General features: G+C 40.2%; 1 protein-coding gene across 2 annotated transcripts in view; it reads left to right on the top strand.

The window, feature by feature from the left end:
• LOC139727425 (sialidase-4-like) overlaps positions 1-14,427 on the top strand; it is a 76,639-nt gene extending 62,212 nt beyond the window's left edge. For both annotated transcript variants that reach the window (XM_071638381.1, XM_071638380.1), the window contains 3 exons: positions 10,494-10,723; positions 12,967-13,056; positions 14,127-14,427. In XM_071638381.1, coding sequence (XP_071494482.1) covers positions 10,494-10,723; positions 12,967-13,056; positions 14,127-14,362 — 556 coding nt within the window. In that variant the 3' untranslated portion in view covers positions 14,363-14,427. The remainder of the gene's footprint in view (positions 1-10,493; positions 10,724-12,966; positions 13,057-14,126) is intronic.
• Positions 14,428-19,525: the final 5,098 nt, after the last annotated feature.

Below are 19,525 nucleotides of genomic sequence, written 5' to 3'. Positions count from 1 at the left end.
ATTGCTCTTACTTGGAACTCCTGTATTGGATAGAGTTTAACCTTTACTTGCACAGGAATAACCTTACTGTCTGGTCAAAAAACACTTGTATTCTCTTGTGTTTTTAACTGAGCACCTCGAGTCTGATAGGTAGCATACGATACATCCTGACAATGTTTGTAAAAATGTTGTATTCAATGGTATACAAATAATGAATGTTTATATGAGTGCAATGGACAGAATATTTAATGAGGTGAAAGATGAAATGATCTATTCAATGAGGCGCAGCTGAGCTGAATGGATAAAAAAATTTCCTCTTTCACTGAATGAAATATTCTGTCCATTGCACGAATGAAAAAAACATGTATTATTTGTTTTATATATTGCCTTAAATAGATCCTTGTCATATGGTGCTTTTCGAATTCAGAAACAAGAGAGAATGCGTGGGATCTGAGATCGAGAGAGTGCTCACTCAGCACTTTTTACGCTAGGCCTACACACTGCAAACGCAAGTGTTTTATATGCGTAATGTGCCGGGCTCTCGGTGTGTGTGCAATGGAGCAAATCGTATGGATCCGAAATTGTGAGCCACAATTGCACGGATGATGACGTCAGAGTGAAATGGTATGAAAGATCAATGTCAAACAACCAATCAAATGACAAGGATCTATTTAGGCGTTATATAATGTCTGATGTTGTGATGATTACTGATATGTTTTTAGTGCAGCAGCTGAATATTCATTCAAAAATTAAACGTCAACAAAATATGCAAACCCAGAACAGAATGCTTTCTTATAGTAACAAATCTAAGTGTTCTTTTCTAATAAAAGACATTGTCCAAATCAGCAGAACCTGGGCATGCAAGTTTTCAATCTAACCAAGAATAATGATAAACGTAGATAGGTGGTGTTATACTGCTTGTTACCAATTGGCATGACAATTTTCATTATGCTGGCTGACCGCAGAATAATTGCAACTGTTATAATCAGTGCTGGACTGCACTGAAACACTGTGCCAATTTGGAATGCTTTATTTTTGCTACCATGCATGGCAAATTGAAATACCGATTGCATTTGTCCATGCCAGTTTGACACTCAATGGCCCCTATTGAAGGCTGAGTGGCTCCACCTCATAACATGGCTCATGTTCTGTTCCACATGCATGCCATGCTGGCATTTTCCAGTACTAAAACATGCTATCTGTACATGCCAGAAAAGAGTAGTGTTCAATTCTTGTTGTTAAACACCAGCCTCTTAATGCACCTGTGTGTAAAACAACACTTTTTGATATTACAATGCCTCAGCATACCAACACTGTTGAAAACACCTGCCTTTAGCACAACTGGATTCTGACTGTAAAAGTCTGATATCAACATCATCAGGTGTTACTGGCATTGCTTGAATATCACACATGGCAGTGCCCTAGTATTATTAGATTTATGCAAATGAGCTGAGATGTCTCTGAACAACAACAAAGAAAGAGCAACATTGCTTCAGTTGAACAATGAATACAATAGAATACCAGAGTATGATGTCATGGCCATTCATTACCATGGAAACTGGTTGTAAACAACCTCACCTGGCCCAAATATCTTTGAAGGCTATTGTTGGTAACCATGCTTGCACCTGGTTCCAACCCAAACTATATTCCACAAAAGACTGGATGTAACTATCTTGGTACTCAAAGTGCGTGTTTATACAGGAGCCTCTCGCATCGGCGCGCATGAGCCGGTATTTTACCTCCCGCATGAGCGCTTATTTCTCGTGTTTATACAGAAGTCAAAATACCGGCTCATGCGAGCCGATGCGAGCGGACCTCAGCTGAACCGGACCTCTCGAATTTTGGGGTCAAGCATAGGTCACGTTCGCAGTGCAGTTTATTGCATGATGGGAAAAAATGAAAAAAATCAAGATGGCACCGGCAAAGTCATCAGGACCACCAAGCTTGAAGGTCATTCTTGTAATGTCCCTCTTGACAACCACCCGGCCAAATGATCAATTGAAATCCAGTTTTTCAGTAAAGCCCCCGTTCCACTATCACGATTTGGACCCCGATCTGTCCCGATCTAGCACATCGGGAGAGAGTGGCAACAGCGTACGGAGATCGAAAGCATCGTAGCAGCAGCGTGTGGAGGTCGGGGTTGGAGCGGGCATTTTTTCAGATCGGGAAGAAATTTTGAACCGGTTCAAAATTTCTTCCCGATCTCCCCGATCAAAATTGACATATTTTTAATCGTACGGCAAGCGGGGAGAGCGTAGTGACAGCGTAAACGCAGTGGGGAGAGCGTAGTGACGGCATAAACGCAGCGGGATGAGCGTAACAAGGTCTTTCTGAGCGTAGTAACATCGGCACAAGAACGGGAAGTAAAAGTAGCTGTAATTTTCGAAGAAGAAGAAGAAGAGATGAAGAAAAAGAAGAGAAGAAAGCAGCGAAGCAGCTACTCAAGAGGCGAAGAAAGAGAGACTGCACATGATGCTGAAAGAGGAGGAAGAGGACATAGCAGAATTTTGAAGAATATGAAATCATCTAAAACTGGAGGAAGACGGACTATAAAAGCAAGGACGTCAAGAAAAAGCCTTGGAAAAGTCAGCACGTCGTTGTTTATACAATGCATTGCTGCAAAAGAACCGTGAGTTGAGGAGCCTCTTCGAGGTCCACAGTATAGTTCTTCGGTTCTGCATGCTAATAAGTTGACTGACTGCAGACCGACAGTCGAATCGGGGTACATCGGGGCACATCGGGCACTTTTCAGCTCTCTGAACGGGGTAACAGCGTGATAAGATCGTATAGATCGTTCAGAGCGTAGATACAGCGTGCATCGATCGGATAACATCGGCAACATCGCACTGACAGCGTAGCTACATCGTTCTAAAGCGTACCGGCAGCGGCAGAGATCGTAATGTCTCATTCCCGATCATCGTAGTAAGAGCGTAGCAAGCACTTGGTAGTCGTAACTGCAGCGTACTTAGAGCGTTCTAACATCGTACTGTGTCCAGATCGGCTCAGGTTTTACCTGATCCTTCCCGACCTGAGAAAATTGTCAAATCGTAGCGAGAACGGCATAGTGGAACGGGGGCTTAAGAAGGAGAAGACGTGGTTCGATCATGACAGATATTAAAATACACGCTTTCCGGTTACCTCTCGAATTTCGGTCGTCTGTATAAACACACAGCAAAATACGCGAGGCTCCTCTCGCATCGGCCACCTCAAATGGTGGCGGACGGAACCTCTCGCATGAGCCTGCATTTGGCGCCGTGTTTATACAGAGCAAAATTCGAGAGGTCATCTCGCATGAGCCGGCATCAGCCGGCATGAGCGCGTATTTTGCTTCTCTGTATAAACACGCTCTATGATGAAATACTTCAGTGTACAAGTCAATGCAATACAATTTGTCATGTTTTTTTTTTTGCTCCTTATTGATTTAACTTATGATGTAGAACTTGAGTTTGAATTTGCTCTGTTTTATCAAACCACAGTTTGTTCAAGGCAGGTTTTCTTTTTTTTTCGGCTTAGGTTGAACATAATATCAAGTGATGGCATTTTCAGTGACATTGTATCTATATTTTATGTAAAATTGTAATAGCTGGACACAAGTCATGCAAACTGATATGTTTGTGGATTTTGTCCGCCCCCCCCCAAAAAAAAAAAAAAAAAAAAAAATAAACAAAAGAGAAAAAATCCAAATCTTTTTCATCACTGTAAACTCTAATGGCTACTTTTTTATATTTACTAGGCCCATCAGTCTGGTAAGGCAAAGGATTCTGTTTTCAAAATATTTCAAGGATATACATGTATAGGCCTGCAGGGGAATACACCTGTATGGAATAAATGATGACAACTTAGTTATGAAAACTACATTGGTGAAAAGTTATGTCTTGTTTACTAGATCCAATATCACAATAGAATGTAATTTAACCCGATCTGAGCGTTTGTTAAAAAGTATTATAAAATGGGTTCAAGAATGTAGCCAATAGGAAGCGCTGAAATGAGTCACGTGAGCGTTGTTTATTTTAGTACCATTGCACTGCGTGTGTTATCCTATGGTAAATTGCCGATCGTCTGTGCGCGCGGCTCCTTTGAATTGCATGCAATGCTTACATGCGAAGGTTAAAGAGATTTTTCTCCTCCCCAGTCACTGGGGAAAATCTCTTTGGCGAAGGTTGATATCGCGAAACGAACGAAAAAATGGCTGCCTCCAGCTCAGATCCGTTGCAGGCGCAGTTTGAACAGTTGAATGACGAGGATGATTGTGAAATTTACCAAGACTTCATTGACGGATATTTCCCGTGAAAATTTGGATCAGCCACTGTCAAAATTTTACGCTGGGGCAAGAAAGCAGGACGGTACATCGTACACTTCGTACAGCAAACGTAGTATTCAGACAATCAGGTATGCAGTCCAGTACAGAACACAGTTGTCAGTACAGTAGAAGTCTACAGTGTTAGATCTACTGTCAGTCCTATTCAGACAATCAGGTATGCAGTATCAGTACAGTACAGTGTTAGATCTACTGTTGCAGGTGAAGAACATAATCGTCATGATCATGGAACAGAGTCAGAGGAAATGTCAATTTCTATTCAGAGTTCTCAGACTCAGAGTCAAACAGACAATCAGGTTCAGGAGTATCACTATCGGAGTGTCTCCGTAAGACACCTCACTTCCATTTCCACAACTGTGAGGTGCATTCCCACAACAATTAAGCCAATGACATATTGGAACTTACTGAGTTGGTGTTTAGTCTCCACTTCACTTCACTGTTCATCTTGAATTTCAATTTGGTCGACTTTTGACTTCTGAGCTTTATAAAGGTAGGAAGTGAAAAATAACTCATAGACCCATTTTATAAAACAAATGATGCACAGGATTATTTCGTGGCATTAGTGAAGGTGCGGCGCACTCGAGAGTCTTGACATGGTGCAACATGCACGAGGCGCACCCACGGTACAACGCACTCTATCCTGTGCATCATTTGTATACTATTCCATAAATATTGTAAGAGTGAAAGGACAAATGCTGAATTATTTTTTTGTACAGTTTATTTTGAATGAATTGATAGATATTTGATGATCACCAGCAAAAACATGAGTTGGATGAGTTACTTTGCTAGGCTAGTGTGAAACAGAGATTAATGTAGAGAACAGTTGGGTTCTTTTGCAAACAATATCATTGGCATTACAATAGCTGTCAGAACATTTGGTGTGGCATGTATGAGCTGATGTAAATTTGGCACTCTGTCATATGACAAATCAATTAAAAAAAGTTGTGGGTAGTCATGTAAAAGTTTGCATGAGTGTGAAATATTGGGAAATTGATAAGTTAATATGAAAAAAAAATTGTACTCTTCACATCTGCATATCTACCACTGAAATAATAAACAAATGGCAGTAGGAACAACAATGTAACAAAGGTACTTGTTAAACTTGTATGTATGTATGTATGTATGTATGTGTGTATGTATGTGTGTATGTATGTATGTATGTATGTGTGTATACATATACATTGTCTGTCTGTATGTGTGTGTCAAATGTGTGCATCATTGTTTTTACCACTAAAAGTATACTTTACCCATAAAAGATGTTGCAACCTTTTTTATACAAGATTGTCATCTGTATGATGTAGCCTATAATTTACAAATACCTGTTTCATCAAGAATCGTGAAGAGTGGGAAATGTCCACCATTTCCCTCTCCATTATAAAACTGTTCTGCATGATCCTCAGCCCTTTTGCTGTCTTTCACCCCGGATCTTGGAAAAGGGAATCATTCCCACTTGCGCAAGTACGTCACGGCGAGACCATGTCTGGCCGACATGATAATCTGATGATAGGTTGATGAAGCCGAGATAAGGTCGTAACGCTTTCCTTCTCCTTCCACCAAAAGGATATTTGGCTAGAAAAAGGGGAATGGGGATGGAGTTAGGGGCAGAACGCTGTTGGACTTGTGTCCGTACATCGAGGTCTGTTTTAAAACAGTGATACTCAATTACGTATTGAACTTGTATCTTCAGAGGACTTTCCAGCCCTATAGTTGCTAATTAGACAGTTCTGTTTTGTTGATGAAATGAAGAATTAAATGAAGAAGTAACAAAGAAATTGTTTTGAATCATGAAAATTTACTGTAATACTAAAACAGAAAGAAAATGTCAGCATTATATCAATACTACAATATGTTTTATTAAGTTTGCTCTCAAAACTCAAATATTGCTTTATAAGCAATACCTCCATATTTATTTATTTATTTATCTATTTAGTTGTTTATGTATTTATTTACTTATTTATTTATTCATTTATCTATCTATCTATTAATCTATATTTATCAATTATTATTATTATTTTTTTTGGGGGGGGGGGAGGGTGGGTGAGATATCAGTATATATATATATCACTAAATTTCACATTCTAACAATTTATTGAAGGATACAGCATATACCTGAGACTGTGGTGGCTGGTGTGATGCGTTAGGATGAGCTCTAAATCTTTTAAGAGCTCTATAGTTGCAGGAGCATATTAAAGCAAGGCATGTCAAAGTAAATCACAGTGGAGATTAATGACCTTCATTTACTATTCATTGTGAAATGGAGTACACCAGGCTACGTGCCATATATTGTATCAATATTCCATTGTGCGTAGTGCTGAAGGATATATGGTGGGGTTATTATTGATGGTGTGTTTATGAGATATTGGTATGCATATTCCGATTGTGTGAGATACTTGTTTCACTGAAAGAATACTAAATTTGACAAGTTACATATGAATGTGAAAGAAACAATTATTGTAACTAAATTGGCTGACTAGTCAGTTGATCATACCACTGCTCAGAAGAATTTGTGTAAACATCAGAAGTCGTAAGATGCGATGATAGCCAAACCTGAAGGGTATGTTCGTCGTCATTGTACGCTTGCCTTTGTCGTGAATGTTTTCAACAAATGTGATGCACCCCTTTAAGAGTGCATGCGCACTGTTGCCAGAGAGGGTAATGAAATTACCCTTTTGATTGGCTGCCGATCGGGGGCTTGGGAACCCACCGTGGTGAGCCTCCGTATTAATGCCTGATTATCGGGTGACATGTCCCCCTACCAGCCTGAGAGATTCACCGACCCTTCCCCCCTTATACCTAAAGGGCTGTATCATCATCATCGCCGAAGATCTTGAGCGGCCGTCTTCTTCTAAGTCTCCTTTTTTTTTTCTCCCTGCCCATCACCAATGTTTTGGCCTTCCGTCGGATGACATGCACGCGTTTGGTCTACAGCCCAATTGGGACTTGCTTGTTACAAGTGGCCAATTCTAATGGCAGGGTTTTTAGGGGTGGGGTGGGGTGGGGACGTGAGGGGGGCTGCGTTCCTGGTTTTATGCTCGTTCATATGATAAATGGGAAAGATTAGACAGATCTATTCTGGGAATTATGATCACTTCCCTGTTTGCTTCAGCGGACAAATTAGTGGAACCAATGTTGAGATTGGCCCTATAAATAACATGATCCTCTTTGGCTTTTTTTTTCTCATCATTTTTGGTTTGTGTTTTACAGATAACTTTCACATTAAATTAATCAGGCTGATACAAGCATTAATAGGTGACCCGCTACAACAAAATGGTCCTAAAGTCGCGCACGGTCGAAGCTGTGAAAATCGAGTTTGAAGTCAGAGCATCAAAATTGGTCAAAACTTACGATTTTCTGAATTTCACATATCATTAGAGTCTGACATGTCTTCTATCATCTGTCGAAATTTTGAAGCAAAATGATGAAAGGAAAGACCAAAAAATAGCGTTTTTCTGGGCCATGTTTTTTTGGCGTTTCAACGAAGCAGAAACTGGTTCGAACATTTGGAGTGAGCGCCACACATAGGCTCCGCCCCTAACAACGACCAAAGTGATCTCATCGGTCAGTTTGCTACTTGCCGCTAACCGAAGCGTGAAGCTCGCACACTGCCCAGTCGACTGGTGGGTGCTGGCGGGGTGCGCTATGCCCAGCCGCTTCTCCTGCCATCCTGGTCACTGATTGGTCGGTGAGGAGACCGCCGATACTGTGTTTGAATGAGCATTTCGGGGGTTGCTAGGGCTTACCTTCTATTGTTCGGAGGTGAAAACTGACTTGTGTGTCCTTTGATCGTGATTGCGTCGCAAGGAGAACGTTGAGGGCGCTTTTCTCGAAACAGTGATTTCCCAGACCTATCGACATGCTCTCTTTTAAACATTGATATCTCCGCAGCCGATTATTTTCATATGATGTGTTATGTATCAATTTAAAGCAGAAAGATTAGGGATTTGTGTCATGCAATTTTCAAATAATCGACCCCGCCCGACTTTAGGATCATTTTGTTGTAGCGGGTCACATATATATGTATGATCATCAAACTTACTGTGCATCTTAAAATGTTTACATATGCTAATTCTAATAAACAGCTTCATTAAGGTCAGGGAAAATATTAACCTTTTTTTTTTGACACTGTATAATGGTAGTAGAGTGCCACTGTAAGAAAGAAACTAGATACCATTTTTTCCCTGGGTGATATTTCGTCCTCGCTGCGGAAGGGCTTGTAAATATTAGAAACAGGGTGTTTACAATTTGTAATGAACATTTGATGAGATTCTGAAAATTACTCGCGTGGTGCATGACAAGTGTAGCGCAAATAGTCCCGCAGAATCCTATTAAGGCATTGGTGTTATTCAAATATTGATTTTTTTTCATACATCCCCCCCCCCCAGTGCAATGTACTCCTCGGTCATATGTGTTATGAAGTCTGTTTATTGCAAGTGAAGCGTGCAGCTGGTGTGAGGTTCTTTCATACATAAGGCATCATACCTGAGCTGAATGCAAAGTCACTTTCCTTGGTATATACACGTAGTTAGTGTAAAAGATATTTTAAAAAGTGTGTTTACAGGGATTACTGTGATGCCAGATTTTGCTTGAATCTAAACTACAATCTCTTGTGGCATATAATATTGTATGTAACGGTCCAGTCTGCTTATCCAGACACCATCTCACACAGTTGTCAGGGATAAAATGGACTGGCATTATGAACATTTTGTCAATGGTTGTGTGCAAGTTCTCAATACAGAATGTTTAACATTCACATCTCTTATTTGCATTGGTAGAATAAGACTTGTAAAAAAAAAAAAAAAACATGGCTATGTTTAATAACATGACATACTGTAAAACCTGGCATTTTTGTGAATTTCGCGAGGAGCCAAGATTCATGAAAGTAAAATGCAAACGAAAGTTCTTGTCTATACACTTACGCATTGAATGCCAGTGGCACTTAGCGAATATTTCATGCCGCAAAAAATGCTGTTGGCTTCAATTGGCGAAAATTTCATGCTTCTCATACATATTGCTGGTCTTAAGTTCATGCAGGTGCTTTTTAATTGGATAACTGTCAATGTTTAGTGAATAATAATGGCAGGCAGAGTATGAAAATACTACAGCATGGCTACCCTAGATGAATGAGACCATATTGATACAGTTATTAGCAAATCCAAGATTGTGGTATTATTGTGATTACCACATCCTAATTTCGGAGATACTTGTGGTAAATGGAGCTAAAATTACAGCTATCCATGCACAGAATGTGAATGAACTTATCAACTGATGACGCTGAACTCTGCATGCGTTTGTTCATGTGGTGCATGCATGTTCATGTGGCCTTTGTTTGAGTCATTAATATCTTACAGCTCCATGTTTGACAAGGAGAGTGTTCTTTCAGAATAGAGAGAGGGAAAGCGTGTGAGAGAGAGTGAGAAAATATAAAGAAGAAGAAATGCGGTCACATTTGAGAAGCGTGCCATGGATATTAATGCTGGAAATGCTACACCCTTAGAAAGATGTGACTCGGATGACAAAATTCAAGCCTCATGTGACATGCCTTCTTTATATGAAGGAGAGAGAAAAAGAATGGGGGGGGGGGGGAGGTGATGGATGCTTAGTACTTTCTATGGAAAACAGGAGGCCATGTTGCATTCAGAAAAGACCAGGGCACTATTTCACTCGAAGAAAGTTGAAGCCAATTCTAGGTTTAAAAAAAAAAAAAATCAAAATCAAAAGCAAAATTGCTAGCAGCCACTCAAAGTGGTGCAGATTTAATCGTGCATTTGATATTCACAATTCTTTGTATCAGTAATTGATGTGTATAACTGTATGAGTGCATGCTTGTGCTCTGTTATGCACATTCAAGATGAACATTATGTGATATTGTTACCAAAATGAAATTAGGATGATTAAAGAAAGAATTTGTATGTATGTGACAGCACAGCCCAGTAGCTGTGCTTCAGTCATTGTAATTGAGCATAATATGCTATTAATACTCTGGAACCTTCAGTAGATTCAAGTCTCTCCAAAGACTAAGTTTTGAGAAGAAATCATGGCAGCCAGTCGAACAGCTCAAAGTATACATGATTGCTGTCTTGTCGGCATTTGTGAAAGGGATTACATCACATCACTGATTTCACAATTCGCCAATTTGTACTCATGTATGGATGTACAAATTAAGACCCCTTCTCTTTCCCTCCCTCGTCATCCACAGAGCGATGAATCCTGTCCCGATTGTCGATGAGGACACTGACACCATCATTCTCCTCTTCATCACATTCCCCATCGACCTCTCCGAGGCGGACCTCATTCGGGGCACCAAGCACCAGCAGAACATCTATGTCACCAAGAGCATGGACGACGGCCGGACGTGGACAGAGCCGCTTGACATCACCAGCCAGACGCTGGACAAGATAAAACCCGAGCCACTCATATTTGCATCAGGTACGACTCCATACTTTTTTTTCTTCAAAAAGTAGTCCACTAGTGCAATCACTTTTTCCTTTCAGTATGTAAATGTTTTTGATATGAAGGAATGATGTTCATATTCGCTATCTCACACATGCTTAAATGTACAAAGTAGCTTACTCACAAACACCTTCAAACAGGCATGTGCATTATATATGCATATTATTGTCAATGGGTGTTAATCTTCTGTAAGATGAGAATCATTAACCCGTTGAGGACGAGTCCCGAGTATACTCGGGCAGGTGTCTATGGGAAATGCGTGTTGTAGCAAAGTCAGCCCGTCCTCAACGGGTTAAAAGAAATGTTGTCTGTGTCTCTGTTGAAGTACACTGTGTGCTTTGGACACATCTATAAAAATGAACTGTTATTCCCATTTCATGTTTCTAGGGTACTGTGTATGTCTTTATTTCATGAGCATGATATTTCTTGAACTGCAACTTGTGAGACAACTTTGCAATGGGTTAAATCTGTGATTGAGAACAAAGGATCAAATGAGAAATATGAGCTGAATGTTATCTCTTTTTATGAGAAAAGTCAGAGAATACCTGGTACCTAATTTGGAGACAAAGTACTTTGCGTTTATGTTGTGGTATGTAGTGTGTTGTGAGTTTTAAATTTTGCAATATCAGTTGACTCATGGATTACAAACACATGAGAAACATAACAAACTGTGTGGCACATACAAATACTTAATCTTTCCTTAAGGCGAAAGCCAAAAGAAAGAAAGAAAGAAAGAAAGAAAAAACACAACAAATCATCTTCAGGGCTTTTCACGTGGAGATTTGTAAGGTAGAAAATCAAAACCATCTGAAAATACTTTATATTCCATGAACAGAGTATTGCCAGATTTCTTTATTCTTTCTGTGATTTTAATGCGCCATTGTGAAACACATACGTAAATTACAGAACTCTATAATGTCATCACTCTCTCTTTAAAATCTGAGGTAATGAGACCGAGATTTAGGAGAGTATATCTTCCGTCATCGGTCTTAATTTGTGACCCCCGCGTTTAAAAATCGGCAGGACATTCACCAGTCCAGTGCAGTGATCGAAAGAGATTTATCGGCTCTCATTTCGGGGGATGATGAAATCCGTGCAAAGCTTAATTATGATGGATTGGCCCAGTGCTGCGGACATATCAAGGGTTTAAAGCCACTTTATTCTCAGGACCAGTGGTGTGCTGTTAAAGGGGCATGTCAGATGCAGGAAAAAAAATCTCATGGAAACAGCATTATAATATTTAATTCAAGCAGGAACAGACTGCGATGTCATCTATGGACAGGTGTTTGTCTCTGTCTTGCATCATTGCCCTCAAATATCAAAGAGTGTGCTGGTCGACTTTTGCAATTGTCTGTTGTGTTGTTAGTGTTGATTTCATACATAGATAGGCCTACATGCATGCAAACATATGTGACCCGCTACAACAAAAGGATCCTAAAGTCACTGACGGCTGAGCCGAGAAAATCGAGTTTGAAGTCAGATCATCAAAATCGGTCAAAACGATTGGATATCTGTTTTTGGCATAATTTTTTTAGTGTAATGTATCGTCTATCATCTGCTGAAAAAAGGCAAGAAAATAACATTTTTTATGGGCCATGATTTTCCGACTTTCAACGGAACAGAAATGTGTCCGAAGATTTGGATTTGGCGCTGCAGCTAGACTCCGCCCCTAGCAACGAGGGAGTGATCTTATTGGTCAGTGTGTGGCATCCTGCTTACTGATTGGTCATGCGTAGACCGCTGGCGCTAAGCTTGAATGAACATGTCGGCGGTTGCTACAAATGTAGGAGCATACCTTCTATTGTCAAGCGGTGAAAACTGCCTTGCCTCCCCTTGATCATGATAGCATCAGAAGAAAAACTTTGAAGGCGGTTTTCTCGAAACGCTGATTTCCTAAACCACTTTGACATGCGCTAATAAAATCATCGATATCTCTGCAACCGAGTACTTTTATGAGTCATGTTATATATGAAATTAAAGTGGAACAGTAAGGGAATAATATCATGTCATTTTCAGAAAATTGTCCCCCCCCCCGACTTTTGGATCCTTTTATTGTAGCGGGTCGCATATGTACATGCTTACATAATTGTGTACATACATGTTTACAGGTGTACATACATTTCTGTGAGTTTATATTGTATATCATAAATAGATGTAGACATACAAATAGTTTATTTATTTATTTATTTTTTTTTGACTTTGTCTGACTGATGGTTTAGGTCCTGGTCATGGTCTGCAGCTGAAATCTGGTCGTCTCATCGTCCCCGGCAACATCCACTGGAAGGAGAAACCAGAGCCTGGAACAACAGGTGAGTCAACACTACTATTATCACTACCACCACCACCAACAACAACATCAACAATAACAACAACAACAGCAACAATGCCACAAAAAAAAAAACCAACAACAACACAAGCCCCAAAAGAAAATCCCCAAACAACCAACAGCAACAGCAGCAGCAGCAGCAGCAGCAACAACAGCAACAACAATAACTAGTACAACAACAGCAACCACAACAACTAAAAACATCCCCACACACACAGAGACTCCAACTCTCCCGTTTTCGACGGGAGATCTCCCGCCGAAAACCCATTTTTGCAAAATCTCCCGTTCTCCCGTTTGAGATTTAATTTCTCCCGCCCTGGCTCTATGTCTCCCGTTGGAAAGGATTTCTTACTTATTGCTATTGTATGTTGAAAAAATAAGCCTTATATAGATAGCACCAGAGAGCATCTACAACCCTACGAATTTCGCGCTTCGCACACATCAACTTGGAGTCTCCCGTTTGCTAGGGGTTTCAGGCGGGAGAATCTCCAGATCAGAAGGTGCTTTGGGTTGGAGTCTCTGCACACATCAGAAGCCCAACACCATGTTTTCACTGGATACAGTCCTTTGCATATTGCCATTTGGCATGACATCATGTAAATTTGTTCAAATTGACAGTTACCACTGTTTTAACAGGATCCACATACACGTGAACACTCATGTAGTGGGTAATACAGTGGTCCTGCTTTCATGAGACAAGGCAAGATAAGTGGGACAGATTTTTCACCAGAAAAAGTATAAACTGCACAAAATGCACCTTTGACTGTAGAAAATTCAATTTAGTCGTGTCTGTGTTTGATGACCTTACAAGTATGAAATGAATGTACATATATATCCGTATATATCAATATGCTGTCTTCATTGTAGATGCAGAAAGAATACTACAGTTTTAAGTATGACAGGCATATATCAATCAGTACATTTTATTCGTAAATTCAGCTGACATTGACCAGTCAATAAAATCTCATTTTGCTAGATGTGACTAGTCTTTCAAACATTCCTTTTTTATTAAATCAATGCTGCTATGGCTGTCTGTCCTACTTTTCCCCCCAGGATGGCTTTCAGAGCTGAAGTGGTCCATTCTCGAGTTCTTTGACAGTTTCCATGGCAGCCGCAACTGCTCCATTGTCCTCTTCAGCGATGACGGAGGGGACACGTGGCAGGTCGGGGGTAAAATACCGCCCGCCAAGGACGAATACGGCGAAGATATCCCAGGCAACGAATGCCAGGTTTGTCAGATTTTAAAGAAATTTGTTTCGGGCCAAACTATGATCCATCTTTGTTCTTGAGGTATATATTCCATGTACTTCATGCTTATTACCTCCGCCAAGAAAGGAGGTTATGTTTTCCTCGCCATTTGTTTGTTTGTTTGTTTGTTTGTCTGTGGGCAAAAAAACTCAAAAAGTTGTGAATGGATTTGGACAAAACTTACAGGAAAGGTTGAGAATGATTCAAGTAACAAATGATTCAGTTTTGGTAGTGATCCAGGAATTTTTATGAATCTTAAGAAGGATTTTCGATATTTTGGCTTGTAGGGCCAATGAACTTAGGAGTTCAGGCTGTGCATATTTGAGGTTTGCATATGCGCACTCAAGTGCGTGCTTTGCTCGGGTGAGGTGCCGTGCAGCTGGAAGCTGATGATGTAACAAAAGGCTTCTATATTGGGAAATCGGGCAATTTTCAGCATGTACGTGTATACGTATGAGTGGAAATCAGTGATCTCATTTGGAGAACAAGATCAGTGGTGGAAATGAGCTGCTTGGTGTGCTCTCAGAGTGCTTTTCTAGTTTATCTCTCAATTCTTCGGGCTCTTTAATCTACATTTTGTACAAGCCCTGCCTCCCATCCCCCCCCCCCAAAAAAAAAAAAATGTTACACTGTACTTGATTCACACTCTTTCTCTCCAGTGACTGGTATGTAGCTTGCATGAAAATTTGCCACACCTAGTGGGTAGCAAAACTTCTTTAGTCACCAACTCTTTAACATTTTGTCAGTGCTGGTTGAAAATAATCTATTTAGTGACTGGGGTAATAACAGTCTGTAAAGCACATTGAGTATGGACTGATTTTGCTACAACACCCATTTCCCATGGACACCTGCCCGAGAATACTCTGGACTCGTCCTCAACTGGTTAGCAAGTTTGTTTTGTGTTAATAATTTAGCAACTCTTTACCAGTAATTGCTAGGTTATTTCAAGGTTATTGCAGCACAACAACAAATTGATGCAATGGATACAAGTTTTTCCTTTTGATTTCATTGAAAAAAACAACAACAAACAAACAAATGCAAAACAGACATTAAGCAGAGACTTTAGCGTGAAGCCCAGTGGTGACTCTGTGACATCATCAGCTTATCAAATATGCACCTACAGTTTGCTACTTATTTCACTGTGTTGTGAAATAGAATACAAAATCTAATATTCCCTAACTTCCTCATTTTGGTTGAGCTACGATCAAACCTCTAACATAATGTTAGGTAGATTTCACTCTTTGTTCGTAATACGTGTACTCAATGAGAACAGGGGATGAGGTTGCACTTTCAGGAGTCATAGGTACAATGGCATCATTGAGTAACCATGTCTATACAAGAACATCAATAAAATGAACATGCTTTGGATATAGCACATCCCATAGGGCAGATGCCTTTGAGGCGAGGTGCGCAGAGGACCAGCAATCTTGTTTGTACTTCCCCCCTCCAAAAAAAAAAGAAAGAGAAAGAAAGAAAAGAGACAGATCATGAGTTCGTTAATAAGTTCAAAGATGGCTTTTTGAGATGGCCTGCGCATGGCACGTAGCCTCTTCCAGCCCTTCCTGTGTGCATTATTATGCTGCAGTCCTGCCGCGGCACACAGACACACACACACACACACACACATGCATGCACGGGAGCATTAATTCCGTTCATGTTTCCAAATTGCCTGTGTCAGCTTCGATTCTGGTCCCCCAGTAATTCCATATTTGCTCGTCAATTTGTAGAATGGGTCCCTCGACGCTGGAGTCTTGCATGTGCGTGTGTGCGTGTGTGCGTGTGTGCGTGTGTGCGTGTGTGCGTGTGTGTTTGTGTGTTTGTGTGATGTGTGTGTGATATTTGCGGTTGTAGTTTACATGAACGGCATTTTTATGTTTTGTTAGCATCTCCCATTGCACAAGGAGCACTGGGTAATAGTGGGCCTTTCTACAATAGTAGCTTTCTCTCTGTGTATTATGCCTTGTAAGTTACTTCTACTTGGTAAAACTGAATAATAAGACATGTGTGATCAATTTTTTTTTTACCAGTACCATCGCATTCTGCAAAACTATATATCACCTCTCAATTGTGTCATTGTATAATGCAACATTCAATCGTTGTCAATAGTGTCTGTTTTTTAGAGTACAACAGTGTACTCATATTTGCAATGAATGCGGGGGAAAGCCAATTATCTGAATTAGAGACTGTGTGTGTTACAATATAGTTTGGTGGTGACTGTGACATACCAGAGCCAATTACGTCGTTCCCATAGCGATCCTACCCATAATCCATTCCGTCAACTTGCATTTGTTGTTGCGGACGGTAGCGACTGGTGAGGCAATGTCATGTGTCATTTTTATCTTTGGACATTTTTGAATTGATTTCCATTCCAAAGTGAACGATGCGCTTATTTCTGTCATGCAGGCGTGCAAATGATATTGATCTCCATGCGTAGATGTTGATGCGCGTTTCCCGATGGCAAGAGTCGTCAGCGCAGACCACTGCTACTCCTCTCTTGTAGCGGCATCTGTTCGCGATTGATTTAGGAGGGGGATGGCCTTGACAAAAGAATGCGTGCCATTGATGTCAAATTTAATAAGAGAATAAAGATAAATTACAGGAATTAATCCAGATCCTCTGCCCTCAACCTTATTAACCATAACCCGAAAATTTGTGCTTCTCACAGCAACAAAGCCAACTTCATGGTATGGTCGATGGCATTTTTGTTCTTGTTTAGTACCTATGCAATATTCGTAATCTTTGTGCAGATAGAATTAATGGTGGAGTAATTGATTTTTACAAGACTCAATAGTACAATTATCAGAAGTGAATGCACAATATTAAACCCAGACGGAAATTTATTGCCCACAATAGTGGATATACATTAGGCTTTTCCATTAGTCTTCGTAATACAGCATTATATGGGATGCCTTCTGGCTAATCATGAATTATGTTTAGTGTGTGCATTGTCTTTACTGTGTAGGAGGACCTTGTTTATGATTATTATCTGCAAAGATATTTATGATGGGGCAGAGTAAACGATTTTTAGCTTGCTTGCAAGGAGACTAGGCTTCTCTTAGTAATTGGCAGGTGAAAAGTGATCTGATCCCCATAATGCATTAAAAACAAACAAATAAACGAACACAGAGGAAACTAAAGCTGATTTCCATTTGAACTATTATGCACAGTTTTAAATACCCAAATAGCTTTATATTTCCCTTTGCTTTTTAGAATACCCAAATAGTTTTATATTTGCCCTTGCTTGATGTGAAATTTGCCAGTAGCCATTTCTTTCTACTTTTCTTAATATTAAGATACCTTTACATCAAATACTGTCCATGACAATAATTTAAACTTGCCCAATTAAGACTTGCCAGTCTTGCTCTTAAGACTTGCCCGTCATAGCAACAGCCAATGAATGTAATCTGGATTCCAAGCACTACAGTGAGTGATTTCAAGTGTGGTGCTAGTGCTAGTGCTATCTCAGCATTAGCACCGGCATTAAAACCGAACTTGAAATCAGTCAGTGTCGGGAGGTTGACCTCAAAATTGTGACGTATTTCCGGTAGATGGTGTTGGTCCCGGTGTTGAATGTCATCTGATGAACCAAGCTCCACTGATAATGTTGGTGATTTACGTGCTTTCCCCCAGCGGCTAACACCAGCCCCTAGGGATTATCATCTTTGTCATTTTCAATGTCAGTTTGTTCAGTGGGAACAGGTGAATTTGATGGCTCATTTGTGCCCTACAAAATCATCATGGCAATATACAGAGATTTGAATGCGCTAGAAGTGAGGATCGACCCATTGCAGATGTCATTGATGACATACACAAAGACAGGCATAGTTCCAGGTTGGAAGGGGCACATAGTATGCTGTTGTGTTAGAGTTAATGAGTTGTGTGAAAGGCATGAATTTATCATCCATTCATGAATTACATAAAAAGAATGTTTTGGAGGCAGCTGATCTGGCTGAGGGGAATTATTCACCTTCATGAATTAATCAAGTTCCAAGGCTTTCGTCACATGATTCTCGCCCTGCTGCATTATGCAGCAGAAGGCAGATGGCGAACTAATGAGGTAGATAAAGGGAGAAGGAAGGATTAATCCAATGTCAACTGGGTGCGAGCCATCTCAGGTTGAAATCTATTGAGTGTACTTTATAACAGATCCAAGTGCGAAAAAGAAATTTGCAGTGCATTCTTCATCTGATGAATACGAAGGGGATAGGCATTATTCCTCCTATCCCCCCCCCCCCCGATTTTCATAATAAAGCCACCAGCCCCATCTGCATACCCCTATCAAGTTTCTTAAGAAAGACCCCCATGATCATAAGAAAGCCCCCCTCTTTTTCATTAGAAACTCCCCTCAAACATCATAAGTAAGTACCCCCCCCCCCCTCATTTTGAAGGGAAATCTCCCTCATTTTGATAAGAAAAAAACCCAACAAAACAAACCAGAAAAAAAAAGAATGCGTGCACTCTTTGCTGATACTGGTAGAAAGATATAAACGTGATATGTAGTTGGGGTGGAAGTTGGATGGAATGCAGTTCGACAGGTGCTTACCACCACTGGAGAGTAAACCAGATCAATCACCAGGGTGGTAATGGTGGTTTGATGAGGACCGGAATAAGTGGGGTTGGGAGGGAGGGGGGGGGGGGGGGGAACTGGATGAAAGAAACGGCACAGATGAGCGGAGTCACTGGGATGCATGCACTGGTGGATAGATTGATGGGTGGATAAATGAATGAATGATATACGTTAATGACTTTTGAATTGATAAGAAATTGAGGAAGGAGAAAGTTCATTGGGAATGGGCGGTAATGAAGCATAGTTGCTGTACAACGCTGAGAAAGGATATGACGTTGTGGAGATAAGCCTAAATGGGAGGGCTGGTCTAGGAACAGCTCTATAAAGGAATTTGCTGCTGTTTAATAACCCTTTTACAGGATGCTATCAAAAGAAGTGCTCTTTTATTAAGCTATTGCTTCTACTACAACTACTAATTGTGATGATGGTGATAATGATAATGATGTTATTATGATCATGATTATTATGATTTTGTTGTCATTATATTTATCATTATTGATATTTTCATTATTATTGTCATCATTGCTCTTATTATTATCAGCATCATAATCATCATCATTATCATTACTCATGACTCTGTTGATTAGTTCATTCACTTGTCTTTCACCTCAAGCTAGAATAATTGCCCTGTTTTTCA

The sequence above is a fragment of the Diadema antillarum genome, unplaced genomic scaffold (genome assembly GCF_040938485.1).
Source record: "Diadema antillarum isolate AM-2024a unplaced genomic scaffold, OU_Dant_1.0 seq00000131_RagTag, whole genome shotgun sequence".
NCBI classification, from domain to species: Eukaryota; Metazoa; Echinodermata; class Echinoidea; order Diadematoida; family Diadematidae; genus Diadema; species Diadema antillarum.
This window is presented reverse-complemented; position numbering and strand designations above follow the sequence as displayed.